The sequence below is a fragment of the Natrix helvetica genome (assembly GCF_964273705.1).
Source record: "Natrix helvetica genome assembly, chromosome: 11".
In the NCBI taxonomy this organism is placed as follows: domain Eukaryota; kingdom Metazoa; phylum Chordata; class Lepidosauria; order Squamata; family Natricidae; genus Natrix; species Natrix helvetica.
In genome coordinates, this window is record NC_138562.1 from 18868623 (window position 1) to 18893387 (window position 24765).

General features: G+C 48.1%; 1 protein-coding gene across 5 annotated transcripts in view; it reads right to left on the reverse strand.

Moving 5' to 3' along the window:
* Positions 1 to 581: 581 nt before the first annotated feature.
* The window catches only part of KLHL13 (kelch like family member 13), a 38184-nt gene continuing 14000 nt past the window's right edge, over positions 582 to 24765 (reverse strand). For 4 of the 5 annotated variants that reach the window (XM_081963885.1, XM_081963887.1, XM_081963884.1 and 1 more), the window contains 6 exons: positions 10989 to 11130; positions 9682 to 9814; positions 9292 to 9488; positions 7476 to 8271; positions 2790 to 2903; positions 582 to 2036 (listed from right to left, as the gene is read on the reverse strand). In XM_081963885.1, the coding sequence (XP_081820011.1) occupies positions 1549 to 2036; positions 2790 to 2903; positions 7476 to 8271; positions 9292 to 9488; positions 9682 to 9814; positions 10989 to 11130 (1870 nt within the window). In that variant the 3' untranslated portion in view covers positions 582 to 1548. Of the gene's footprint in view, positions 2037 to 2789; positions 2904 to 7475; positions 8272 to 9291; positions 9489 to 9681; positions 9815 to 10988; positions 11131 to 19918; positions 20032 to 24765 lie in introns of those variants that run through there. The other variant, XM_081963883.1, reaches the window with a different exon arrangement.

Below are 24765 nucleotides of genomic sequence, written 5' to 3' on the forward strand. Positions count from 1 at the left end.
ATCCCCCACAGCAGAGGTCTTCAAATTTGGCAACTTTAAGACTGGTGGACATCAACTCCCAGAACTCCCCAGCCAGCAGAACTTACTCTCTTGTAATCCCTTCCTCTATAATCTCTCCACTTAGATCAGAGGTCTTCAAACCTGGCCACTTTAAGACTGGATTTCAACTCCCAGAACTCCCCAGCCAGCAGAATTTACTCTCTTGTAATCCCTTCCTCTGTAATCTCTCCACTTAGATCAGAGGTCTTCAAACCTGGCCACTTTAAGACTGGTGGACTTCAACTCCAAGAATACTCAGCCAGCTCTCCCAGAATTCTGGGAGTTGACATCCACCAGTCTTAAAGTTTGCCATGTTTGGGGACCTCTGCCCCACAAGCTCTGCTTGGGCGTCCGGGGGAGTTTGGGGGAAAAAGTACGTCAAGTCTCCCCCACTTTGGAAGCTCCTGCGGAAACGGAGGCCAGCCGGTTGTGCTTCCCCCCACACCACACAACGTACACATAAAAGGGTTACCTGGCAACGGGAGGCGAGAGCGGGAAGAAGAGAGCGGAGCGCTTTATTTCAAGAACAAACTCCCACCTAATTGCAGTTAAAGATTTTATTGAACAAAAGGAAACAGGGCAGAGGCTGAATTCTCTGAGCAAAAAAGCAGCTCTGTCCAAGCTGTGTTTGTGCTGAATAACCGTCTGAACTGAGATCTGATACGGGGATGGTGGTGTTTGTGGTCAGAGGCAAAGGAGCCCTCGTGGGGCCGGGGAGTAGGGGGAGGGGGCAAGGCCCACAGGCGCGTTTTCATCCGGAGGAAACGCTCTGGTCAAACGCGGAGTGGCTTAATTCAGAGAGAGTTCTAGCCCTTGTCTCTCGGGAAATCCAGTGCAGGGACCTCATGGAGTTGCCAGGCCACGAATCACCGAGCAACGGGGAGAAGGAGAGAGAAGGCAAAGAGAAAAAGAACAAAAACCCTCAGTCAATGCTTCATTTTTTTAATTGGGGGGGGCAGCAGGGGAGGGGAAGCCCCCCCACTCCTGATGTACAGATCCAAGGTCACCTCAGGTGCCCTTCCCTCCTTCACGGCTTCCAAACTCCTGCAGGGCCTTTTCATGCGGAGTCCCGGGCGTGAAGTCTAAAACGCTCCATTCATTCAGAGGGGGGGAGGCAGCTGGGGCCAGAGACAGAGGGGGGGGGGGGTCCTCTCCCCACCCATGAGGAAGCTCTCCTCCAGGCTTGGCAAAGGGATTCTGGTAGGTGCCGTTCAGCCCATCTTCTTCCTTCCCTCTCCTGTGAGTGAACAACCGACAGGAGCCGCTGCCGTTTCCTCCTCCTCCTTCGTTGAGCCTTTGGAGTCCAGCATTTTCCAGGCCCACCGCCAGAAACTCCCCAGACCAAACGCCGCGTGGACTGTCACGCCTTTCCTTGGAGGCCTCCCCAACCCCACCCCACCCGTGATTTGCCTACAGCTTCAGGGCAAGCTGCTGAAAACGAGGAGAGGACCCATGGCGCGGCGCAGCAGGAGAGCAAGGGTCCCGCGGGCCCCCCCCCCAAAACCGTTCTCAAGGCGCCGAAAGAGGCGACTCCCGCGAAGGCGAAGCTAGATTGTCCTCGGGGGGGAAAACTGTCAGGGTGCAGGCCCGGATGCCCCCCAGGGACTCTGGCAGGTCAAAGACCTTGTGCCACTCGTCCTTCTCCGGGTCGTACTTCTGAACGATCTCCACCATACAACGGTTGTTCCACGAGTAGCCCCCCACCACGTAGATCTTATTCTCGAAGACAGCCACCCCGACGTCACTCTGGCCACGCAGCATGGCCGCGATGGGAGTCCACTGGTCCAGGGTCGGGGAGTAATATTCGCAGCTGAGCACGTCGTCGTAATCGCTGGTGCCCCGGAAATGGTTGCCCCCGATGACATAGAGCTTATCGCCCACCGTGCACATGCAGTGGAGGCCCCTCACCGTGGTCATGGGGGCCTTCTGTGTCCATTTGTCCGTGTCGGGGTCGAAGCACATGAGCTCCTTCTGGAAAGTGTCGTGGGTGATGCCACCTGGGGGGGAAGAGAAAGGCAGACACTCAGTCAACAGCCAGTGGGGAGCCCCAAGGCCGACTAAGGCCTTTACCAGCACGCTCATTTCTCTCTTTAACCCCTTGAATAGGAAAAGAAAAAAGAAAAGAAAAGAAAAGACGACCCTGCCTTATTTTCAGGAAAACACGGTATATCCGAGAGGAAAGTCCGAGATTTAACAGTGTGTCTTCTCTGAATCGTCTAGGGGGGTGAAAACTCAAGAGGAGTGAAAGAGTACATACAGTATTTTTTGGAGTATAAGACACACTTTTTCCCCTCAAAGAAGAGGTTGAAAATCTGGGTGTGTCTTATACACTGAATACAGCATTTTTGGCCTCCCGAAACCTTGCCCCCTTTGCAAAAATGGCCGTGCATAGCCTTTAGGAGGCTTCCAGGGTGCTCCTAGGGCTGGGGAGGGCAGAAATGAGCAAAAAATGGGCTGTTCTTTGCTCATGTTTGCCCCCCAGCCCCCAGGACTACTCTACAAGTCTCCTAAAGGCTATGCATGCCCCTTTTTTTGACAAAAAAGGCCCATTATCATGAAAAACACGCTGTTTTGGGGAGGTCTGCAGAGTGCAAAACCTTTTTTTTTTCAATTTGCCTCTTCGAAATCTTGGTGCGTCTTATACTCTGAAAAATCTAGTAGGTCTCTTTGAGGATGAAAGATACCTGGCAGTGGAGGTCTGCAGGTGTGATTTGGGAGGGGAAAGGGTTGAGGACGACAGGCCGGCTCACCTGAAATGTACATCAGACCCCCATAGACCGTCCCCGCGTGGCCATAATGGGGCTCGTTCATCTTGGCCACGTAGCTCCATTCGTTCATCCTGGGATTGTAACACTCCACCGTGGCTGTTGGAAAAAGAGGATCAGAATTCAGGTGCTTGGCAAATGCCCTGTACATATGACGGCCCCGGGGAGCCACGTGACCCCCCCCTTTTCTGACCTTTTGACGAGCCAAGTCAGTGAGGAAGCCAAATTTACTTAGCAACCATGTTCCAAACTTATCAACTGCAGTGACTCACTTAACAACTGCACCAAGAAAGGTCGTGAAACGGGGCACAACTCGCTTAACAAATGTCTCACTTAGCAGCAGAAATATTGGGCTCGATTGTGACCGTAAATCAAGGATCCATGCCTGCAATCTCTGAAACAGCCCCCAGCCCCAATGGCCCCAAATGCCCGGCCCGGAGGAAGGAAGGCCATTATATTCCATGCCTTGACCCCAATGCTGAAAGAAGGCGGGCTAAGGCGACCCCACAATCTCTGGCTCTTTTGCTGTGGGGCAGCCTCTCTTCCAGGGGTGTTGGTTTGGGGGCAAAGAGAGCTCCCTTGGCAGCCATCGCTTCAGAAAGGATGCTGAGCAGAATCTTCTGCCTTTGTGGATTTATTTTCCACAACCTCATGAACAAAACCCGTTTTACGGGTGGTTTGGCCATCGGTGTTGGAAACAGACTCACTCTCCTTCTCTCTCTCTCCCTCCTTCTCTCTCTCTCTGCTGGTTTCATGTTCCTGACCGGATTGCCCGTTCTATTTTCAGTCCCCCGATGTGAAAACAGACACGGAGCAAAGTTTTTAAAGGAAGCTCATGCATGCAGATCAGTCATGGGAACAGGGCACCTGTGGGGCATCGTATCGGTCGAAAACCTCAACAAAGCTCCCCCCAACACCCTTTCTAAACATAAGTTGCTTTTCTTTTTAAACACGCACACATGTCTGTGAATGATCTTCCTTTTATCCTTCCTTTCTCAGAAACACCCATTTGATAGCCAGCAAGAATCAAAGCTTTCCAAGAAGCAGGCTTTAACCATATTAGTAACCTTTGCACACACCGCAGACGGAGAAGCAGCTATTCAGGTGCAGAGCAGAAAAACACTAGGTCTCTACCGTGCTAAACATTAACCGGCATTAAAATTAAATCTCATGTGTTTTTTTAAAAAAAGGTTCCAAGGGAACGTCTCGCCTGCAGCTCTCCTAACGCCAAGGCTTTCTGGGGGAGGAAGCAGGAGTTGAAGGCTTCCTTCCCTACCACCTCCCCGTTTGCTGCTCAGAGAGACCTAGGTGGCCCTGGGAGGTGGGAGCAGGTCATGATCTGAATGTACAAGCAGGTTTCTACGCTTAGCAGCAGAGGCAGCTTCCCAGAAGGAATTCCTGTGGCTGCTTCCCCAAACGACTCAGGGCGGCCGTGATGATTGGGAACAGTCCTCTGCCCCCCACCCCTTCCGATCCATTCCCTCCCCAGGGCAGCCTCCCCCTAGAACCGGAGCCGGCCCGAGGCCTCTGTTGCAGTCGGATGCAGTGACTTCACACCTTCCAAGCTTCTAAAAATAAAACCATGAGCGAATTCACACAACACCAAGCTTATGGCAGGGGGGAAGGAGAGGGGGCTGAATGATCTCCATCGTGCTTGGGTGTCTGGGAACAGAAAAGAGCCTCCACTGTAAATGTTGCAGTGGGGACTGTGGAGACAGGGAGGCCTCTGTTTCCCCATTCAGGCTCCGATTCAGGTCATGCGCCAAGGATGCCTCTGTATATCTTACCCAAAACTCGAACGGAGAGAGGGCCACATAATCAGGACATCATGTCCTGAGATGTTAGGCCCTCCGTTTTTGGCCACCCTTCTCAGCCAAAACCTGGATGGATTTCTCAACGGCCGAGAAGAACATTCGTTTCACTGCTCCAGACGAAGACTTCTGAGGGACCATCAAGAGTTGACCCCAGCATCCAGACCAGACCACAGAAAAGCTCAAAGGAAGAGGGAAAGACTGGAAGATGTGGAGAGACCGGTCCATAGAGTCACCAAGAGCCGGAGGCGACTGGATAGATAATCAAGACTTCTGAAATCTCTCCATTTGCCCCTTAGTTGACCACACACTCACTTGGCTGCTGTCAACTCCCAAGAGTTCACTAGCCCGAAGGTGCTTTTTCAGGAGGCAACTGAGCTTTCTTGTTTGTCTTTTAAATATGTTTCACTTCTCATCCAAGGATCTGAAGAAGTCTTCAAAACGTCTTCAAAGGAAAAAACAAGGAAGTCCAGTTGCCTCCTGAAAAAAAGTTCCTTTGGGACAACCGTGACCTGGATGACTAAGAATCTCTACAGGCTTTTAGCTGTATTGTTTGGGATGAAGACCCTTGGAATGGTGTGGAAGTAGGAATGGATTTCCAGAGGGGGGGGGGGGGGAGAAAATTGCAGACTGCAGGAACCAGGAGCACCACTCAGGTGACCCTGAGGACACAGAGAAACGTCCAAGTGCTTCAATAACCCTCTAAAAGGATGCAAATGACCAGCTGTCTGCAAGGAATATAAATCCTTCCACTGCCCCCTATCTGGTCAGAGCGGAAGAAGCTTCTTGGATGAGAAGCGAAACATCTTCAAAGAAAGTCCAGTTGCCTCTTGAAAAAGCACCTTTGGGGCAACGGTGACCTGGAGGACTGAGAATCTCTACGGGCTCCAAGAGTTCACTACATCATTTAGGAATGATGGTGTTAATTAGAGTATAAGCATTAGACAAGATCTTGGCCACCATCAAGGCCAATCATGAGTGCAACAAACTACAGAAAGGACATCTCCATATTCCATTGGTCAGGCAAATCTCTACAGTTCTTGTTATGATACTTTTTACGCCATTTTTATGGCGCCGTGATTTCTCTACCTTAAAACAAGATCTTCTGATCATTTGTTCAAATTTGGGGGACACCGGCAAACTCTAGCATTTCATTTCTGCTTCATCTCTTCCTAGAGGGAGTTTTTTTTAGTAGATTTAATCATTCCTGCCTTTGGGGATTATTCCCAAGCATCAACTTTTGTAGAACTGTGTTGGATTTTGAACTGCCCCGTCCGTGTTTCCTATGTCAACTCTCCGTGTTGTCATGGGGACAGAATGAGGGGGAGTGCATCCCACGCATACTGTCGGCTGGAGTCGGATCTCAGATTATTGCAGCCGGTTTGGGAAGGGTGCATCTATAGGGTAATGTGATTTATGACACAGACTGAGTGGAGGGAAGGAACAGGGGTAAAGTTCAGAAGTAAATCAAACAAAGCACAGGCTTGGCTGCGAACAGATCTTGCCTAATGGAGCTCCTAATAAATCATTGGTTTTGTATTGAAAACTTGACTTGATGCTTATGAATCAATTAGGGCATCTTTAGGAAATCTGACATCCTATTGTTTCAATTTTAAGCAAATAATACTTGCATGTCAGCAGTGATATAAGTGGGGCTTACCCTCAATCACAGAAGGCAATTAAAAAAAAACCACTTCTTGCCAAATTCTCAGCTAGGCAGTCCGGTAGGGTCAGAGAGCCACGTGACTATTCGTTTGGGATGTTTCTGTGCCAAGAACGCCAGATCCGATTCCTTGCTATCTAAACATTATTAATAATGAATAAACATTATTCATCTTTCTTCCTTTCCTGCCTCTTTCACAGGAAAGAGGGAAAAGTTATACAAGGATTCTTTCTACTTTTTGCTGCCAAAAAAAAAAAAAGGGAATCAAAAGCTGCAGTGAAAGTGGAAAAAAAAAAAAAGATTTGCAACGCATCTCAATGAAAAGAGAATATTTCGATCTAAGAATCGACAGGCCCGCCAAGCCAGAGACTGACTTTCATACAAATGGATCCAGCTCATTATGGAAATTGATGCAAACTATTTAACAGGCCACAGACTGTTCAAGGTAACCCTGAAGACAAATACTAAAAAGTGACAGATCGTATCAAGAGGGATGAAATTAGAGGAGGATTGTCAGGCAGCAATGGAGCTGTTCGCCTAGGGAGTTTCGACGGAGACATGGATGCCTGAATCCGGTATTTATAAAAGTGGAAGATGCTAAATTATCAGGAGGAAGATCCTTAAAAGCCGCCCTGAAGAGGCTCCTAAGTGGAAAACGCACAGCTCGCGGGGATGTTTTTCACACTTGCTTTGCTCACTGCCTGACTCACAAGGGGCTGGAGGTGGTAGGAAGTGAGCCCGTCTGCTCAGAGCAGACTAAGAGAGCCAGCCACCAGCACTTAATTCTTCACACGTCAGACAAAAGAAGCTTAAAATAAATTCAGATCAGCGCTACCTGCATAAAATCAATAAACAATTCGTTTCTTCAGAAGAAAACAGGCCCATTCATTATTCCTGTTGGCATGTGGGAAGATAGACAATTAAACTCTGCATTACCATAATAATATACAGCGGCACCATTATTATTACCAAACGCTCCTTTTAAAAATATGATACAGGTGAGGAGGCAATGCCGGTGTTACTCAATCCCTCCCAGAGCTGGGGATAGCCTGACTAAAGCTTCGCTCCTTTTTACAAACGGGCCGATTTGTCTTCGTAGATGGTGGGAACGTTCTGGCATAATATATCTTGATGCCAGAAAACCAATCTGACTGTGAATTGCGGCGATTAAGCTCCTGCGCATGAGAAGGAACTTACCTAATTCTCCGGCTGCATTGCGACCACCGACGGCATAGAGATGTCCTTTGAGGGCACTTAGGTGGAAGAAGGTCCGTTTTTCATTTAAGGAAGCCACTTGCATCCACTTATTGTAGCGAGGGTCAAACCTGAAGACCGTGTCCACAGCTGTCTTCCCCTTCGTGTCGTAGTTGCTCTGCCCGCCCACCACGTAGAGGAAGTTCCCGATCACCGCGATGCCATGCTGGTATCGGGGGGCGTCCATGGGGGCCAGGGACCTCCACTCGTGCGCTTTCTCGTCGTACATCCGCAATTCCTTACTCACCACCAGCTGCTGCCGGAGGACCCCTCCCAGGGTGACCAGGTGGGTGCTGTCCGAACGGATGGCCGTCCTCTCCGACTGCATCACCGGCTGCATGAAGGGCATCATTTGATAGTTACTGGCTTCCAAGAGCAAATTGACGCAAGTGTTATCGGTCCGCATGAAATCCACAGTCTGGACGTAGTTGATGAGATCCTGGGGCGTCATCAGAGGGAAACGGATGTTTTTCATCAGCTTCGCAGCGCATTCCATGCGCGGCTCCTCGTACCGCAGCCACCGGCAGGCGGCCTTGAAGAGTTCCAGTTCGGTGCAGTGCTTAAGGCTATTGCTGGAGAGGACGAAGGCAAGGCGCTCGAAGGGGAGCTTCACAAACTCCCCCGTACTCAGCAGGGCTGGGAAGTTCTTGAGGATGAAATTGTTCACATATTTATCCACTTCGGTGAGGTTGTACGTGTTGGCAATTCGCCCCACCTCAACGCAGTTCTCCAAGGACACCTACGGAGGTAAGAGACGACCCATTAGCACAGAAGGGCTTACCTGCAGGGTGACTTAATACCACCTGACAGGGAATACTGGAGCATTCCCTGGGTCGACTGACTTTATAGCCACTCCCCCAACGCAACGGACAATATGTGTCCCAATTTGACAGCAGCACTGGAAGCACTGCACAAGCCTTCCATCAGGTCCCATCTTCCCTAGCTCTAAAGCAGATGGATCTTGAAAATCCAACCGTGTTTTAAAAAATCTCCCTTGTTGGTATAAATGGCTGGTATTTTTTGTCACTTGTGACTTGGATGGTTCCGTGTTTTTAAAACCCACCGGTTTCTGAAAAGCTGCACGTTAATGTCCCATTGTTTTGTTTTGTTTTTTTAATCTGTTTAAAATCTATTTACATGCAAGTTGCGGAATAGCTCGGCTGTCTCTGACTTTCCTTTAATCCTTGAGCAGCCATCAAAATACATACCCCTATTTCCATCTTACGGAGTCACTCAACTCAGGCTGCAAAGTGAGGCCTGTGTAAGCGGCACCTTCTCCAGAAGAACCCAGCTGTTTATACACCGAAACTGAAAATAGCAGCTCTCCTTTGCGGGTCAGAAAGTAATTTACAATATGCGACTTCTGATCTCCCACAGCTGAGAACCTCCCCCTTGGCAGAGAAGATTCATTTATTCCAATCAATGTTTCTGCTGCTTCCAGGAATCCCATTTGCAGAACTATTCCAAGACGGTTTATCGGAGGCGTTGGTCCTTTTTCCTACGAAGCGCATCATCCTAAAGGTGAATTGAATTGCGTGATAGGGCTCACACACAGGTCGAGGACTAATTGCGTTTGGTGTGTTAAAGAGAGTTGTGTGTTTTGTGGGGAGCTGCCTCGCCGAAGAACGGCTCCTGCTCTAATTTGAGCAAGGTGGACCGGCTCTTTTGGGAAAAACCCTTTGCAAGCTCAACCCCCTGCGATGAAAACTAGGTTAGCGGGAGAGACGAGCCGCCAAGCCACGACTTTCCTTTCTCTTACCCCGGATATAAGAAACACTTTACAGAAGTCCAGCACGGGCAGGATCTGTAAAAAACTGGCCGCTTCGAGAGTGTCCTGCAGGTTGTCCATGTTGAGGGAAAGTTTCGCCGTATAAATAAAATCGATGATCTTCTTCAAACCTATTTTGTTCACGCCGTGAAGCTTGATGCACATCAAGTCTTGCTCTTTCATCCCGCCTGGGAACAAAATTCAGACACAAAAGGGTTACAGCCAGTCAGAGCCTCCTTAGGAAGAGTTTCTTCCAAACCAGAGAGAACGCCACCGTTTCATCCCTGACATTGAGTGAACCCCCAAAAGAAACACTCGGGGGGGGGGATGTGTCCACTGGCCTCCGTGCGTGGCCCCTGATCCACCAGCAGGGAACCCTACCTGTGAACATGGCCTTGAAGTAATCGCTAGCGGACGCCATCATAGCCCTGTGCACAGGGAACACTTCGTCTCCATCGCCTGGCACTAAGGTCACGTCACAAAGCAACCCTTCTACGCGCAGCTGGTCAAAACCCTGCAAGACAGAACCGCCCACGTCAGCTCTGCTCCCCCTTGAATGAGGCGCTGGCCCACGGGAAGCCCCACACAATTGGAGCTCCTGTTCCTGGGGCTGCAGAAGCAGTCCCGGCTCAGCGTCACTGGGGAAATCCCCCGGGGGGTGAGGGGGGGGGGGAAGCGGGAGGCTGCTCTGCTCCTGCCAGCCAGAGGAGGAGGTGGCGGAGGGTTATGAGGTTACCCCACTGAACCAAAGGCTTCTGGTGTTCCACAGGCAGGATCCTGGGGCATCAGCTCTGCCCGGCCATCTACTCCGGAAAGCTTTCGTACTCTTTTTTTTTTTTTCACACCGGCTGCAGCTCTTCCCCAGGACTGCCCACCCAGCAATTCCCCACTCTGTAAAACGTCCCCACCCCCCGGGGGAAGAGAGCCGTGTTCAGACTACTTTGCCCCCTAGTTGGTGGCAGCAAACAATGCCAGGCACAGGGTTTGGCCTCATTTCACGGCCGCTGCAAACGCAGAGTCAGCAAGGGGGGGGGGCGATGGGGCTCCTCTCGAGAGCTGAAGTCAGAGGACGGGCCTGGGCTTCTGCTGAGCACACTGCCAGGTAATGGTAAGCTGGATTTTTCACCCTCCAGGCCAAGGGAAGCAATATATATATATTGACCTTCCTCCCATATTTAGGCATACCAGGGGTTGTAACACAAATACATACCTATTTCCCTGGCTCAACTGATAAGGAGGCGAGCCTATGGCTTAGTGGCTAAGACTCCTGCCTAAGATATAATACAGCCCAGGTTCAAATCCCAGTAAGGGTATGGCTAGCTGATGAGAGCTAATTAGCTCAAAATAGATCTATACTAGTCTCCCAAAACATTCACACTGAAAGGCTGTTTCGCCTGACAAATTCCCTCGAAGGCGTTTGGACATAATTTGCAGGCCAAAGGCCTCCCCTTCCCTGCTGTTGCTTGGACGATGCCAAGCCTGGGCCTCGTTCCATCCCAGGGAAAATCAGCCACCACAACGTTTAACTAGCAAAGGAGAGGAAGCCTTCCCAGCCACTGGGTGACCTGGACTGCGATGACACCATCAGACAGGTGAGTCTTTGGAGGAAGCTCTTCCCCCTGGAACGGAAGAACATGCTCCCAAAGACGTTCACCCGGCGGGTGGCTCCCTTCTGGGCATTCACTCACCTGGAGGACCACAGAACTGTGAGTGTTGCTGGTGAAGAATCGGGTGGTTCCTGCCTTTGACGCCTGCAGGTGAGCAGACAAGCCCATATCGCTGCTCCCCAGAGTGACTTTCATGTGAGGCTCTTCCTCTTCAACCAAAGATCTGGGAGAAAGGAAGGAAGGAAGAGAAGGAGACAACGGCCTCCGGTCAGAGCTTGCTTGTTCCTCCTGCCACCCCCAACAACAACAACAAACGCAGGACCATGCAGGAATCTGCAAGCCCATCTCAAAGGGAACCTGGCCCGATTTGTATTGCTATTAGAAAGGTGGTTATTAAATGTTAAAAGGTGATGGGGCAGTTTCTCCTCCTGAATTCAGCCTTCATTGCTAACAACTTTCTTTCATTTTTCCCGTAGTTCAGGGGTGTCCAAACTTGGCAACTTTAAGACTTGTGGACTTCAACTCCCAGAATTCTGGGAGTTGAAGTCCACAAGTCTTAAAGTTGCCAAGTTTGGACACCCCTGCCGTAGTTAAAGACGGTTGGCAATTTTCGATCCCCTTTTTCAACATTTGGGGGTTCTAAAGTCTTCCACCTTTTAGGAAGCTAAAAACCTCCACTGCAGCTGAATAGGAAACTGAGGGGTAGAAAGCGAGGAGGGGAGGTTGACGAGCAATAGTTCTGTTTGTCCAGATCTCAAGTGCTGTATGTATGACATGCTGAAGCCTTTATGGCACCTGTGTCCATAAAAAGCTCAGGGATATCGCCTTACATGCAGTCATTTGTGTCTCTTCCGTGCACGTGCTGACACGAAAGTATCCGCCCTTCTTTGCAATGTTTAAATATAACTTGCAGCCTCTTTAGAAAAGATCTGATCTCCGAGCCTGCAGGTAAAACATTGGCCTCAAAAGGAGTTTCAGAAATTACTTCAGCAGGATAACTTACTCCCCCCAAATAGGAATAAACCAAGTGTCTCTTGCCTACATTAAAAAACAAAAACAAAATCCTAATAAAAAACAAGACTTGGTTTTTAAAATAAATTCTGACAGGTTTTGCCTGCAGCTGCTATTTGCTTGCACCGAGTAGGGAAACTGGGGTTATTTAAAGGAATTTCTGAAACTTGAACATTTGGGGGTGAAAACACAAATTGTTTGGAGATCAGCCATAAAAAAAGAACTCTAAACAAGAACTACACGGAAATGGCGGTTTGATACATGGGTGTGAAATACATGGAACACGCAGTGTCGAAATGCAGAACACATTTAGCAAGTTTCTATTTCAAATGTGACCAGGTGGTTACTCACCACAAGGATTTGTGAAGATTAAAGCTTCTTTCTGAATATGCTGCTGTGCACCACAATTAGCAACCCATAAATAACCTGAAATGTCTCATGTCACATCCTGATTAATTGCATAAACCTCTATCCAGCCCCAAAACCCAAATCTGTTTCTTTCAATGCGTTCGGACTACTAGAGGTAGGAAAAAAATTAAACAAATCATAGATGGCAGATGTTGGTACCACAATTGAAGGTGAAAGTCTTCCAAACAGGATGGATGCCTATTATTTTATTTTGTTATTTATTATTTTATTACAGTGCTCAGACTTATCTTTGATACCAGCAGTGACAACCAAGGATTTCTGATAAATTAAATCACATTTTAGTTGAGTAAAGTTTACGTTCTTGTGGTCCGAGTTGGACAGAAATCATCCACGTTCCCATCTACAGGTGGAATTTCAGCTCTCCCAAAGGTTCGATCTCACCTCCATCACACAATTATGGCTAAGTACGAAATATGGACCAAAGCATCTCTCTTGAGTGTATTGCAAAAAAATTAGCTCAGCACGAAGTAAGTATTCCCTCCAGAATCATTGGAAGATGTTACTGAGGTCCAGTTTCATTAGGTCATAAAGATAGATATCACTGGTCCAGGGAATCAGATCTGATAAACCAGGGATGTCCAATCTTGGCAACTTTAGGACTTGTGGGAATTGAAGTCCACAAGTTTTAAAAGTTGCCAAGGTTAGACATACCTGCAATAAACAGTAGTTTCCAGACCACAAGTGGGATTTGAAAATGTGGGGGCTTCTTTATCTTGCATTTCTAGGGAAAATTATTTGGCTTACTTATCTAGGTTTTTTTTAACCTTCTTCCATGTTGCTTTCTAATACCAGCAACTCCTCCTTGAAGAGCTGTGGAACCCAAAGACCCAAAATCCACAAGAACCAGAGCTATATCATTACGTCAACTATGCGCCCTCCCCCCCCAAAAAAACCCCAAAAGTTTTAATGAAAAGATATTCCGTTTAGACATATTTACCAAGGCTGTTTTATATACACTCATTAAAGCTAACACACTAACCCTTATTAATAATTAGTTAATAAGAGAGTAAATATATTGATTAGGCTTTTCTGGGGATAATGCTGAATCGCTATTGCTTCCAAGAATTCCTCATAAAGTTAATTAATCCGAATTATTCCCATAGCTATGAGCAATAGATGGCATTATATATATTTTTTAAAAAGAAGACTAGTTGGACTTTTAATCCACATTAAATTCTGTAAGAACCAGGACTGCCCTTTAGAAGAATCAGAGGAGGGGAAAAACCCAGCAAAGAAATGAGGATCCAAATAACTACTTGGGCAGGAAGAGGAGTTTTCTTTTAAAGATAAATCAGTTTCTCACACGCAAATATTTTGGGAACGCTCAAAAAGCAATTCATCACAAATATTCAACTCCAAAGCTGCACAAAAAGCTTGAATACACATTTCTAGCACCTTGAAACTTTTTTTTAGCAACTGCTTGTCTCATCTTGCTGATCCAATTATATATATATAATACGTACATACAATATATATATATACTGTATGTATATATATATATATATATATATGTATATATATATATAACCAATGTTCAGTTTAGCGATCCTATATTTCACTGCTCTTCTCCGCCTGCCCATGCCCTGTTCCCCCCCCCCTTTGTTTGAAACATGAACCACTTGGGTTATTTTTGTACATCCCAGTTTCAGGTGGATAATAAAAGGTACCCAAGTCCTTTTTAGAAGCACTCCGTGTCACAGGCCTAAACCCAAAGCTTGCTTTTCGCTCTGAGTGCAGTTAAGAAGGTGGCTTTGTTTGTTCCCAGATGAGTCCTTTCGGACTCCCACAAGTCCTAAAGTTACCAAGATTGGAAATCCTTGGTTTATCAGATCTGATCTAGTCCAATATCCTATTCCCTGGTCCAATCTTATTTTTCTGTTGTTTTGCCTGGCTGAAAAAATGCGAAAATGCTATCTTGTAGCATCACCAAGTCATTCAAATCCCCACATAATTCATAAAGCTAACCAAGTAAAAGATGGCTTCAGGCCCCCATCTAGTCCCCCCACTGCCGTATGGGGGCAACCTAAGATTCTCCTCCTGTCCGAGCAGGCTGGCTGGCTGGCTGCCTCGTCGTCCACCCATTTCACTTTCCAAGTGCCCGAAGCCTCTGTCGGCTCTATTTTCCAAAGCTGCATAGCAGATGCTTAAATAATGGCAAAACTATCTTCTCCTGATGCGTCAAGCACCAGCCACGCTTCTCAGGAAGACGAGGCGGGTAAGGAGGCCCTTGGCACGGACGCCGAAGGAGGCGCACGCTGCCCTTTGGCATCTTCTACGAAGGCGGGGGGAACAGATCTCGGGATCTTTCAGAAACCGGCCTTCCGCGTGGTGCTTAGGAACCCATCAAAGGCGCTTTGGGTTCCTGGAAAGCAGTCCAAAGTAGTGGTCTGCCGTGTTGTCAATTTCATGAATATTCAGAGCAGCTACCTTCTCTGTCTAAACGTCAAGAGCAGCCTCCAAATCGAGCCCCGATCTCCAAAGCCGAGATGCTGATGGAAACTAGGAAGAATTAGAATCCAGAGATGCACATAATTCAGGAGGCCAGAAGATGGCCTGAAGGAGGACTATCTCACCTGAAAAGGGGGGGAGGGGAAGCCACCCAGGATGGCACAAGGGATCGCTTCCTTGGGAACTCCACCAGGCTCCCCCCCCCCCCCGCGCAATGTTCCCACCAACTGCCAAAGAAAGGAGTTAAGAGCAACCTTCTTGCATGTCATGTTTTCCCAGCCTGTGTTTCAATCTGTAGACACAACAAGCCGCTTACAAATGAAAACACGATCCTTTCAAACACAACAGTGGACAAAAAGCATAAACCCCTCTTGAGATAACAGATTAAAAAAGGCAGCCTCTGTCTGCTTAACCTCTTTGGCACAGCTGATGGAAGAGATAACCTCGCATCCTGGAAAGAACCGTAGCCCCACGACTTTGCTGCTGCTCCTTCTTCGCCTCTGGATTTCAATCTTAGGGCAGAATCTACTTTTGCTTTTCATCCACAAAAAACGAACAAAAGTGACTGGGCAACTACACCCATCGAACTGCAGGAAAAGGACACAACTCAGTGTAGTCCCACGGATGAGCTCTTTGGAGCCCAACGCCAAAGGTTTGCAAACTGTTAAGTGGTTCAGTTGGTACTCTGTTTCCCCGAAAATAAGCCCTCCCCAAAAATATTGCAACACAGCAGCAGCCATGAGGTGACCACACTGGCCACCTCCTGCACCTCAAAAATAATAAGTCCTCCCCGAAAATACAATACAATACAATAGCAGAGTTGAAAGGGACCTTGGAGGTCTTCTAGTCCAACCCCCTGCCTAAGCAGGAAACCCTATACCGTTTCAGACAAATGGCTATCCAACATCTTCTCAAAGACTTCCAGTGTTGGGGCATTCACAACTTCTGGAGGCAACTTCTGTTCCACTGATTAATTGTTCTCAGTGTCAGGAAATTTATTCTAAAGCGAAGTGTTTATTTTGGGGGTCAAAAGAAAAGAAGACCCTGTCTTATTTTCAGGGAAACGTGGTATTTAGTGTCCAAAGGTAAACTAGTTGCAAAGGGAAAAGAAAAAGAAAGCTTATGAAGAATAAAAAATCTCTGCCATACTGGAGGGAGAAAGAAAGCTGCATCTTTTTTAGGGGAGCTTCTATTCTGGTCCTAAGCATGCTGACAAACAGCCTTACTCTTTGGGGACTCTGCTGAGCCATAAAAATCTTTTAAAAATAAATAAATAAAGAGCACGTTATGCAAGACTTCGTTCCAAGATTTATATTGACCAATTATTATTTTTTTGCTTACCTTAGCTTGAAGAGAAGAAATGATTACTTTGATAATGTGATTGGAACTATCTTTGACACACTGCAATAACACCGCACTTGGAGGAGGAGAAGCAATGCTGGAACCCCCCCCCCCCCAAAAAAAAACATGAGGCCAGGCTGTGGAAAAGACGCCTCTTCTTTGATGGAACCCCAAAACAGCAGGACTGAGCCTGCCACTTTACTCCTACTGAGAGCACATCCAATCGACTACTTGACAGTGCAAGACAAGAGAATGAAGTCTGGACTAATGCAATGTGGACAGCAAGGCTTTGGCCAAAGTAGGAATTATCTCCCAAAAAAAAAAATCTTGCATCCGCAGCAGATGTCCAGAATGGGAAAAGTCATCTCTGCAGATAGAGAGAGTAGAGTAGAGAATAAAAGAGTTGGAAGGGACCCTTGGAGATCTTCTAGTCCAACCCCCTGCCCAGGCAGGAAACCTTACACCACTTCAGACAAATGGTTATCCAGTCCCTTCTTAAAAACCTCTATTGTTGGAGCATTCACAACTTTTGGAGGAAAGCTGTTCCACTGATTAATTGTTCTAACTGTCAGGAAATTCCTCCTCAGTTCTAGGTTGCTCCTATCCTTGATTAGTTTCCACCCATTGCTTCCCGTCCTGCCCTCAGGTGCTTTGGAGAATAGCTTGACTCCCTCTTCTTTGGGGCAGCCCCTGAGATATTGGAAGACTGCTATCATGTCTCCCCTGGTCCTTCTTTTCATCAGACTAGACATACCCAGTTCCAGGTCTTCAGAAAGGAGCAATGCATGTCACAGCTCCAGAATAAGATCCGAGAAACAAATTCCTTCAACATACCAGCTAGGCTGGTCACCCATCTCTGGCTGAAACGGCACTTGATCCCAATACTTGTTGTGGCCCAAATGAGAAGTGAATTGCACCAGGTGACATGTTGATGGCCTCTTGTTTTCCATGGCCACTAACCCATCCCTGAGCTTTGCATACACCAGAGCCATGAATGCAAAGCCTCCCATTCCACAGATGAGGCAAGGAAACCACGAGAGACAGAGAGAGATGCAAGGCTAGTTTCGCAGGAGGGAATTTCGGACAGCCACAAGGCCCTACTTGCCCGGCCTCATGTGACATTAGCGCCATCCGCTCAACTGCAGGTTAGTCCTCGACTTACAAATGTCCGTTTAGTGACCGTTCAAAGCTACGACGACAGCCCTGAAAAATGTGACTTGCGAGTGTTTTCCACGGACACCACCTTTGCAGCGTCCCCGTGATGAGAATCCAGACGCTTGGCAACCAACTCGTATTTTATGACGGTTGCCGTGGCCCTGGGTCATGCGATCTCCCTTTTGCGACCTTCCGACAAGCAAAGGCAAAGGGGAAGCCAGATTCACTTAGCAACCGTGTGACCAACTTAACGGCTGCAGTGGTTTACTTCACCACTGTGGCAAGAAAAGTCGTAAAAACCCGCGTAGCAACTGCCTCACAAACTGAAATTTTGGTCGTTATCGCTCAACGGTGGTCGTAAGCCAAGGAACTACCTCTACTGACCCAGCTCCATCGTCATGAAGCTAGGTGCAAGGAGAAGACCCTACATCGTTTACCCCTTCCTGCAATCAATAAAGTTTTCACACGGGAAATAACATCTAGTCCACATCTAATGGACGGCCACCACATCATTACAGCTGGATCCTGCCTCTTCTCCCCTTTAACTCAGGGGGGTCTCAAATCCCCTCCCCAATTTCCTACAAAATGCATAATTTGCTGTGTCCGGAACAGGAATTTTATTCTGGACGTTAAGTGAAATATGGGGCTTATTAAGTCCAATTCTCAATACTGAGGATCTTTTGAGGGCAATCCTTCTTTTGGGTTTGATACAAGCATGGAGCCCGATGCCCACAGATCAATCATCAATTGCAGGTCTTCTATCAATATGTGGGCATCAAACAACTTATCAACAAAACAGAGGAGGGAAACGTTTTGTTCTTTTACCCAAAACGTACAATGTAAAAACGAGACTTCAGGTGGCTTCTTCCTTGACCTCTAGGCTCACAGAAGCATGTCTGGGAGAGGAATTCACCTGCTTGAGGCAAAGTGGGCAAAACGGGGGTGGTGGTAGTAGAGAAGGAGCAAGAGAAAGCAGGACCTGTAGTACTTGGGACAATGGATCGTAAAGCACTTCATATTCATAAAGACTAAGAATATTTCTGAGCCTTCTCAAGGATAAACTGTGCCAAACCTATCATTACCAATATAGCCTCTTCCTTAAGATTTTAAAACCTTTTTGGTCTATACATCAAGTACAACATATATTTTACTAAGGAAAACAAATGAACTTGATGAGTATGTTTGAGCTCTGCAATTACATCAATCATTACGAAATATATACCCTGAACTGCACACGAGAGGGCTTTAAAAAAAAGGATTTACTCATTTAAGGAATATATTTTAAGACACGTATTTCTATACTTGTTTCCGAGACTCCTTCTAGTTCCCGGTCTAACATATATTGAATTAACAGAAATGTTCCCTTCCTAACTCAGATGAACAAATGCTTCTGTCCTTCCTGTTTCAACACACTAAGTGTAAAATTTCCTTTCAAGCTTCAGATCTAGGAAAAATGCTCTTTAACTGTTAAATGCTGAAAGTTTGTGAGACGCTTTAAAAAAATAAAAGCAATTTGCAGCAAAAAGATACTGCACATCTCATAATATAAAATGTGAAATAAAAACCAAGAGACAGGCAGAAGTCTCTAGCACAATATTAGATGAAGGGATGACTTATCTATGAGGAAGCTAATATAAAACCCAAAACATTTGAAAATACCCCATTTCATTCACACAAGACCTAAGGAAACCAAATCCAAGGCTGTGGGATTTTGTGTTTTTCAGACACAAAAGCCATAAAAGGCATTTAGATCACAGTATTCGTGGAAATAACGAGTAAAATCACCCAAATCAAGTTTTCTTCCTTCTTTCTTTCTTTCTTTCTTTCTTTCTTTCTTTCTTTCTTTCTTTCTTTCTTTCTTTCTTTTTTTTTCTTTCTTCTTTCCCTTTTACCATGCCAGGTGCTTTGCTCAAGTCCAGCCAGAGATACATCCCTCGTCTATGAAAAACATGAGCCTGTCCTTTACAAATCTAAAATCTTTTGCTGCAGCTCTTTTAGGCAAAGCCAATGCTTAGATTTTGATTCTGAGAGATGAAAAGGAATCTAAGCAGAGGAACAATTACTTGGATTAAAGAATTGGACTTTTAACAGCCGGTATTTCACCACGGAAAACCCACACATCACACTGAGTCCCAAAAAAAGACGCCTGGGTGGTAGTGGGCGTTTTTCACGTTGTCTCATGATGAAAAGCAACTAGAGAAAGGAAAGAGCTTTGGAGTTACTCCTCTCAGATCTGCACTGTAGACCAACAACCCCACTTCAAAACTTCAAAAAGGGGGACCGAAACGGAAGGGTGCGAGCGAGTCTGCTCCATTCTCCCCTGCTTTACCCAACAAAGGCAACACAACACCTGTCACGGGGTGGTGGAGGAGGAGGAGGAGGAGGAGAAGAAACAGAACTGACGAGAGGAAGGAAAAGCCGACATTCCAGGATAGGAGAGAGAATGGGATGTGAACAATGGAAATTCTGAGACGAATGTCACAATCAGAGAATAATACAGCACCACAAATAACGGAAAGAGGGGTGTTAAAACTGCACAGAGCCAAAACCCTGCCGGGGTGGGGATGGGGAATATAATCTTGCAAAGGCATGCCCATCTCAAGATGCCCTCCCGTCCTCTCACTTACATGTACGCTGGAGAAAGCGGCGATGACCGGGAGGTTTTAAGCACGGCCACGGGGAACTTCCAGCTAGCAGGCGAGCTCGTTTTCCATTTCAATGGCATGTTGGTCACCGCGATACTACAATAACAGCAAACAGCGTATCCATAACAGACGGCCGGCTCGGGCTCCCATTCCAGACGCACGCACTCTCCCGGGCAGGATGGTGGCGCAGCTCGGGCTGGGAACCAGCCAAGCCAGCTTGCCAAGGATGCGAACCCGGCGTTTCCAAGCTGCCAAGGGGACTGACGGGCTTCTCCTCCGACCCCCCACCGTCCCCTAAAGCGGGCAGGCGGGCGCTGCTAGGGCTCGGGCTGGCCACTGACGGTGCCACCGCCTCATTAGAGAAGGGCTGACTGCAGTGTACATTAAAAAAAAAAAAGGAAAGCGCGAGAGGGCGAGGGAGGAAGGGGGAGAGGCTGCACACCAGCAGGCACCACAATGCAGCTTTGGTCTATAAAAAGACCGCCTCGGTCTTCCCCCACCCCGAGACCGAGCTGGCACTACTATTGTTCCACCTTCCCCAGTCACACTGCAGCACCCAGCTACATTCAGTACCTATTAACCTGATTTCTGGCCAATAGTAGCAGGAAAAGAAAAGGAAAAAAAAAACTCCCCGAAATGACAAGAGGAATGGGGTGTGCGGAGTGGGGTGGGGGGGAGAGAGGCGAACGAGATGGATGCCATAAAGGAAAACAAAGGAAAACGTACCGGCTCAGAATACATTTGTCATCCTCGGAATATTCCTCGCCGGAGCTTCTGCAACAGTACAAGCGGGCGAGAAATCTCAGCATAGCCTTAGGCCAGGTGGGGAAGGAGGGAGAGATCAGCGACCAAACGCAGCGTCCAGCGCCTCTTTTCCTTCCGTGCAAATCGAACAAGGCAAGAAGGCCATTATGGGTGGGGGGACGGAGTGGGGGAGGGAGAAAAAGGCTACTCGGAAGCAACCACCACCACCACCACAAAACCAAGATGTTTGGAAAGAAGAGCGAGGGAAGGACGGGCCGCCGTCTTTGCTAATCCATAGCCAGGGCGACCCAAAGGAAGACGGGAGGACAGATTCCGGCGGATGCCTGCCTGCTTTTCCAGGCGGCTTTGGGATCGGAGGCGCTCTCGCTTTTCCCTGCCCTCGGCTTCCAAGACGTGGTGAGGAAAAAAGCCTCATGCATTTTACAAGACCTTCTGCCAACACGGATGCCGTCCTTCGCCTTCGGTTTGCAGCTGGGAATTGGAGAGCAAAGTGCCGCTAATATCTGTCCTTGCACAGGGAGGCAATCAACACTCAGAGCAGACACCCCCTCCTCTCGCCCCCCCCCAGCTCATAAACTGCCCAAAGTCTCAACAAAGAAGCAGCCGGTTTGCAGGTGACAGACACACAATTCGATGGCCTCTCTGGGGGTGTCCCAAGGGGCAGGCGGGGGTGTCCCTGAAGCAGCAGCCCACGGTGGCCCAACTTAAGGAAGGCAAGACTTTGGGGAAATGTTATTCCGGCAGTTTCATCCCAAGCCGGGAGAGGCCTCGATCAGTGCGAAGGAGCACCAAGACACGGCTGCCATGTGGCAGAACAAAGCTGGATAGGGAGGGAGGGTGTCATCAGAGGGATTTCCAGGGACTTGAACACCCCCCCTCCCACTTTCCCTGTGGCTCTGGGGCCATGAATGACTGTCTCTTTAAAGGCAACACAAACTATTGCTATTGAATTTTGACAGTCCTTCCAGGCCAGGAGGAGCACCAGGAGAAACAGCAGCTTTGAAACGTTCAAGTTCCCAGCAATGCTGAAAACTCCACAGCCGCAGAATAGGGGAATTTGCCAGCCCTGAACCCCCAAAGGCCCGGCCATTCATTCACCTAACCGTTGAGTAAAGTCCCTCCGGACTGAGGCAAGCTGGGTGGGTGGGAGATTAATTGCATAAATAAAACCATCCTAACTCGGGGAGCGCAGAGACCCAAGAAGCTCTCTCCTGGCTACTGAGGGTGGGAGGACAATGGCTTGATGCTGCAGGCATGTTGATCCAGTCCTAGCCACATATTCCAGTGCCAATGGCTTGTGAGGGGGGGGGGGGGGAGTAGGAAAACAAGAGCAGATGCACCCAATATGGACAGCCCCAAACTCACTTGTTGCCGGTCTTTAAACGTGGAGGAGGAGGAGGAGGAGGAGGAGGAGGAGGAGGAGGAGGAGGAGGAGGAAGAGGAGGAGGAGGAAATAATAATAATGATAATAATAATAATAATACCAGGACCTAAAAATTGAAATTCAACGATTATGGCACAAACTGGCAGTGGTAATTCCTGTGGTAATTGGCACACTGGGTGCTATTCCAAAAGCACTGGAATTACACTTCAAACAGTTAAAACTTGACAAAATCACCATCAGTCAAATGCAAAAAGCTGCACTGCTTGGATCCGCACGGATATTACGAAAATACGTTACAACGTCCTAGGACCCTGGGGGCCCCCCGACTAGTAATCAATGCCAAATCCGGCGAAACAACTGGCCGCTATGATACAATTGAATAATAATAATAATAATAATAATAATAATAATAATAATAATAATAATAATAATAATAATAATAGAGAAATCTGGGGCAGGACTATGAGCCAAGCACAGTTCAGCCCGAGAGCCCTCGGGGAAAGAGCCTTTGCAGAGGGCTGGACTTCTCTGGGGGAGCCAGGCCTCCTTTCACAGAGCCAGGCTGCTGACAAAGGATGGAGGCTGCCGCCTTCCAGGAGCCCCATCAAATCCCGGGGGGGGGGGGGGGAGCCTGGGCTCGGCAACACGCCCCTATCTCCTGCTCTAGCCCCAGAGCCATCAAAGCCAATGGGCGTCATTAGCAGTCAATGGGTGCCTCTGCTCCCAGGGCACACTCACCACCGAGGCTGAAGGACAATGGGGGACAGCCGCTGTTCAAGCTGAAGGCACTGCCTGCCACTCACGGCAGACCTTGGACTGCCTGCTTAGGGGCAAAGAGAAGAAGCTAGTTCTAGGCAGGATCGGCTTGCAGGGAGAGGGAAGGGAGGATGGCAGGAGCAGCACTCAAGCCTCCGTCAAGGTCGGAGCCAACGTAGGCCAGTTAAAGCTCCCAGCCAACTCTCGGCCACTAGAAAGGGCTAGAGAAGCCCAGATAACAGCAATAGCCCTTAGACGTAGTCCCCGACAGCACTAAGAGGTTTCCAGTCTCTTGCCCCCAACAATCTGGGCCCTCAATGGGAAAGCATTGCCCTGCAGACGGAGGCTCTTCTCCTTTGTCAGCTCTGAATCCTTGGAAGCCTGGCTCAGAGCACTCACCGTTGAGTTTCTCCTGGTCTCAGAAACTCCTGAGTGGAAGAAGGCAACCTCCAACTGGCTTGGGTGGGTCCAGGTAGCCCACCAGGAACCAACCTTGATGTCAAAGGTATCTTTTCTTTTCATGAGCCTCAACTGCTATAGGCTCAAAACAGCTGCCAAATCCTTCCATCTGAGCCGCAAGAGCATCGTGGATCATACCGCTCTAAACGAACATTGACTTTCGAAAGCTACCGCTGAATAAATCCGGGCAGCAAAGTGGTTTGAACCGAAGGTTGGAAGGAAAGCGATTTCAGAAGCAAAGATAAGCTGCCCTTGTTGACAACCACCATCAAGGGTGGAAGGCAGCCAGTCCCCAGTTCTAGAAGTAATCAAGGAGGCGCGTTGATCGAGCGTTTCTGGAACAGCCGTTTCTCAGCTGTATTGTTCAGGAAGAAAGGAGCGTACAAGACTGAGCGTTCAACTGGGGAGGATCGAGATCTTAAGAGGCATCGGGAAGTTGAAGCCAATTTCTTGGGTTTGGACTATGGGTGATCATTTGGTAGGATCTCCGGCTCTGTCCTCTGAGCCATTCAAATTATTTTGCCAGACAATCAGCCAAATGTGGTAACGGAAGGAACGCCGTGGATGTTTTGTCCCAGCTATCTTAAATGATTTCTCAAAATATTTGGGACTTTTTTGTTTCAAGAGTAAGATCACTGGAAGTTCTTAAAAAGAAAGAAAGGCGAGGACATTACGGTTCTACTCTAGAAAAAAAAGCCATTCACAGAGTACGGGTGAAGGAAACACCGCTGGATCCTGTCTTCTGGAGGAGGACAGTCTAGACAGCCTCCCCTTACCTCTCCATTCTACAGCTCTAAACAGAAAGGAGAACACGACATGCCTCAGTGCAGACAGCTGCTGGCTCATCTTGCTTTGCGAAGCGATTGGAACAGGTGGCGTGTTGCATTTCCTACATGGCACCACATCTTGCTTCTGCCACACACACACAGAACTGACTGCAGGAGAGGAAGAGGATGACCGGCAGCAAGGGGAAGGGGTTCAGGCAAAGGGGTGATGGGTGCACCCTTGGAGGACCTGAAGGACCAGGTCAAGGACAGATCATCCCAGAGGAAATCTCTCTAGGACAGGGGTCTCCAACCTTGGCAACTTGAAGACTTGTGGACTTCAACCTCCCAGAGTTCCTCAGCCAGGAAGGCTTTGCCTGCTAAGGAATTCTGGGCGTTGAAGTCCACAAGACTTCAAGCTGCCAAGGTTGGAGACCGCTGCTCTAGGAGGTTGGTAAGCGTTGATAACAATCGGAGAGTCCATTACCAATCAACACTTTACTAAAGCCATCATTTGCCATTAGGAACCCCAGAACTCCAAAGGAAAGGGGTGCTTTTCATTTCAAATAAATGGTTGCCCTGTCTCCTTTTGAAAGCCTCTGGTGATGGGGCAGCCACAACTTCTGGAGGCAAACGCTTCCATTGGTAGATCGCTCTAACCGCTAGGAGATTTCTACCTGGTTCTAGGCTGCTTCTCTCCT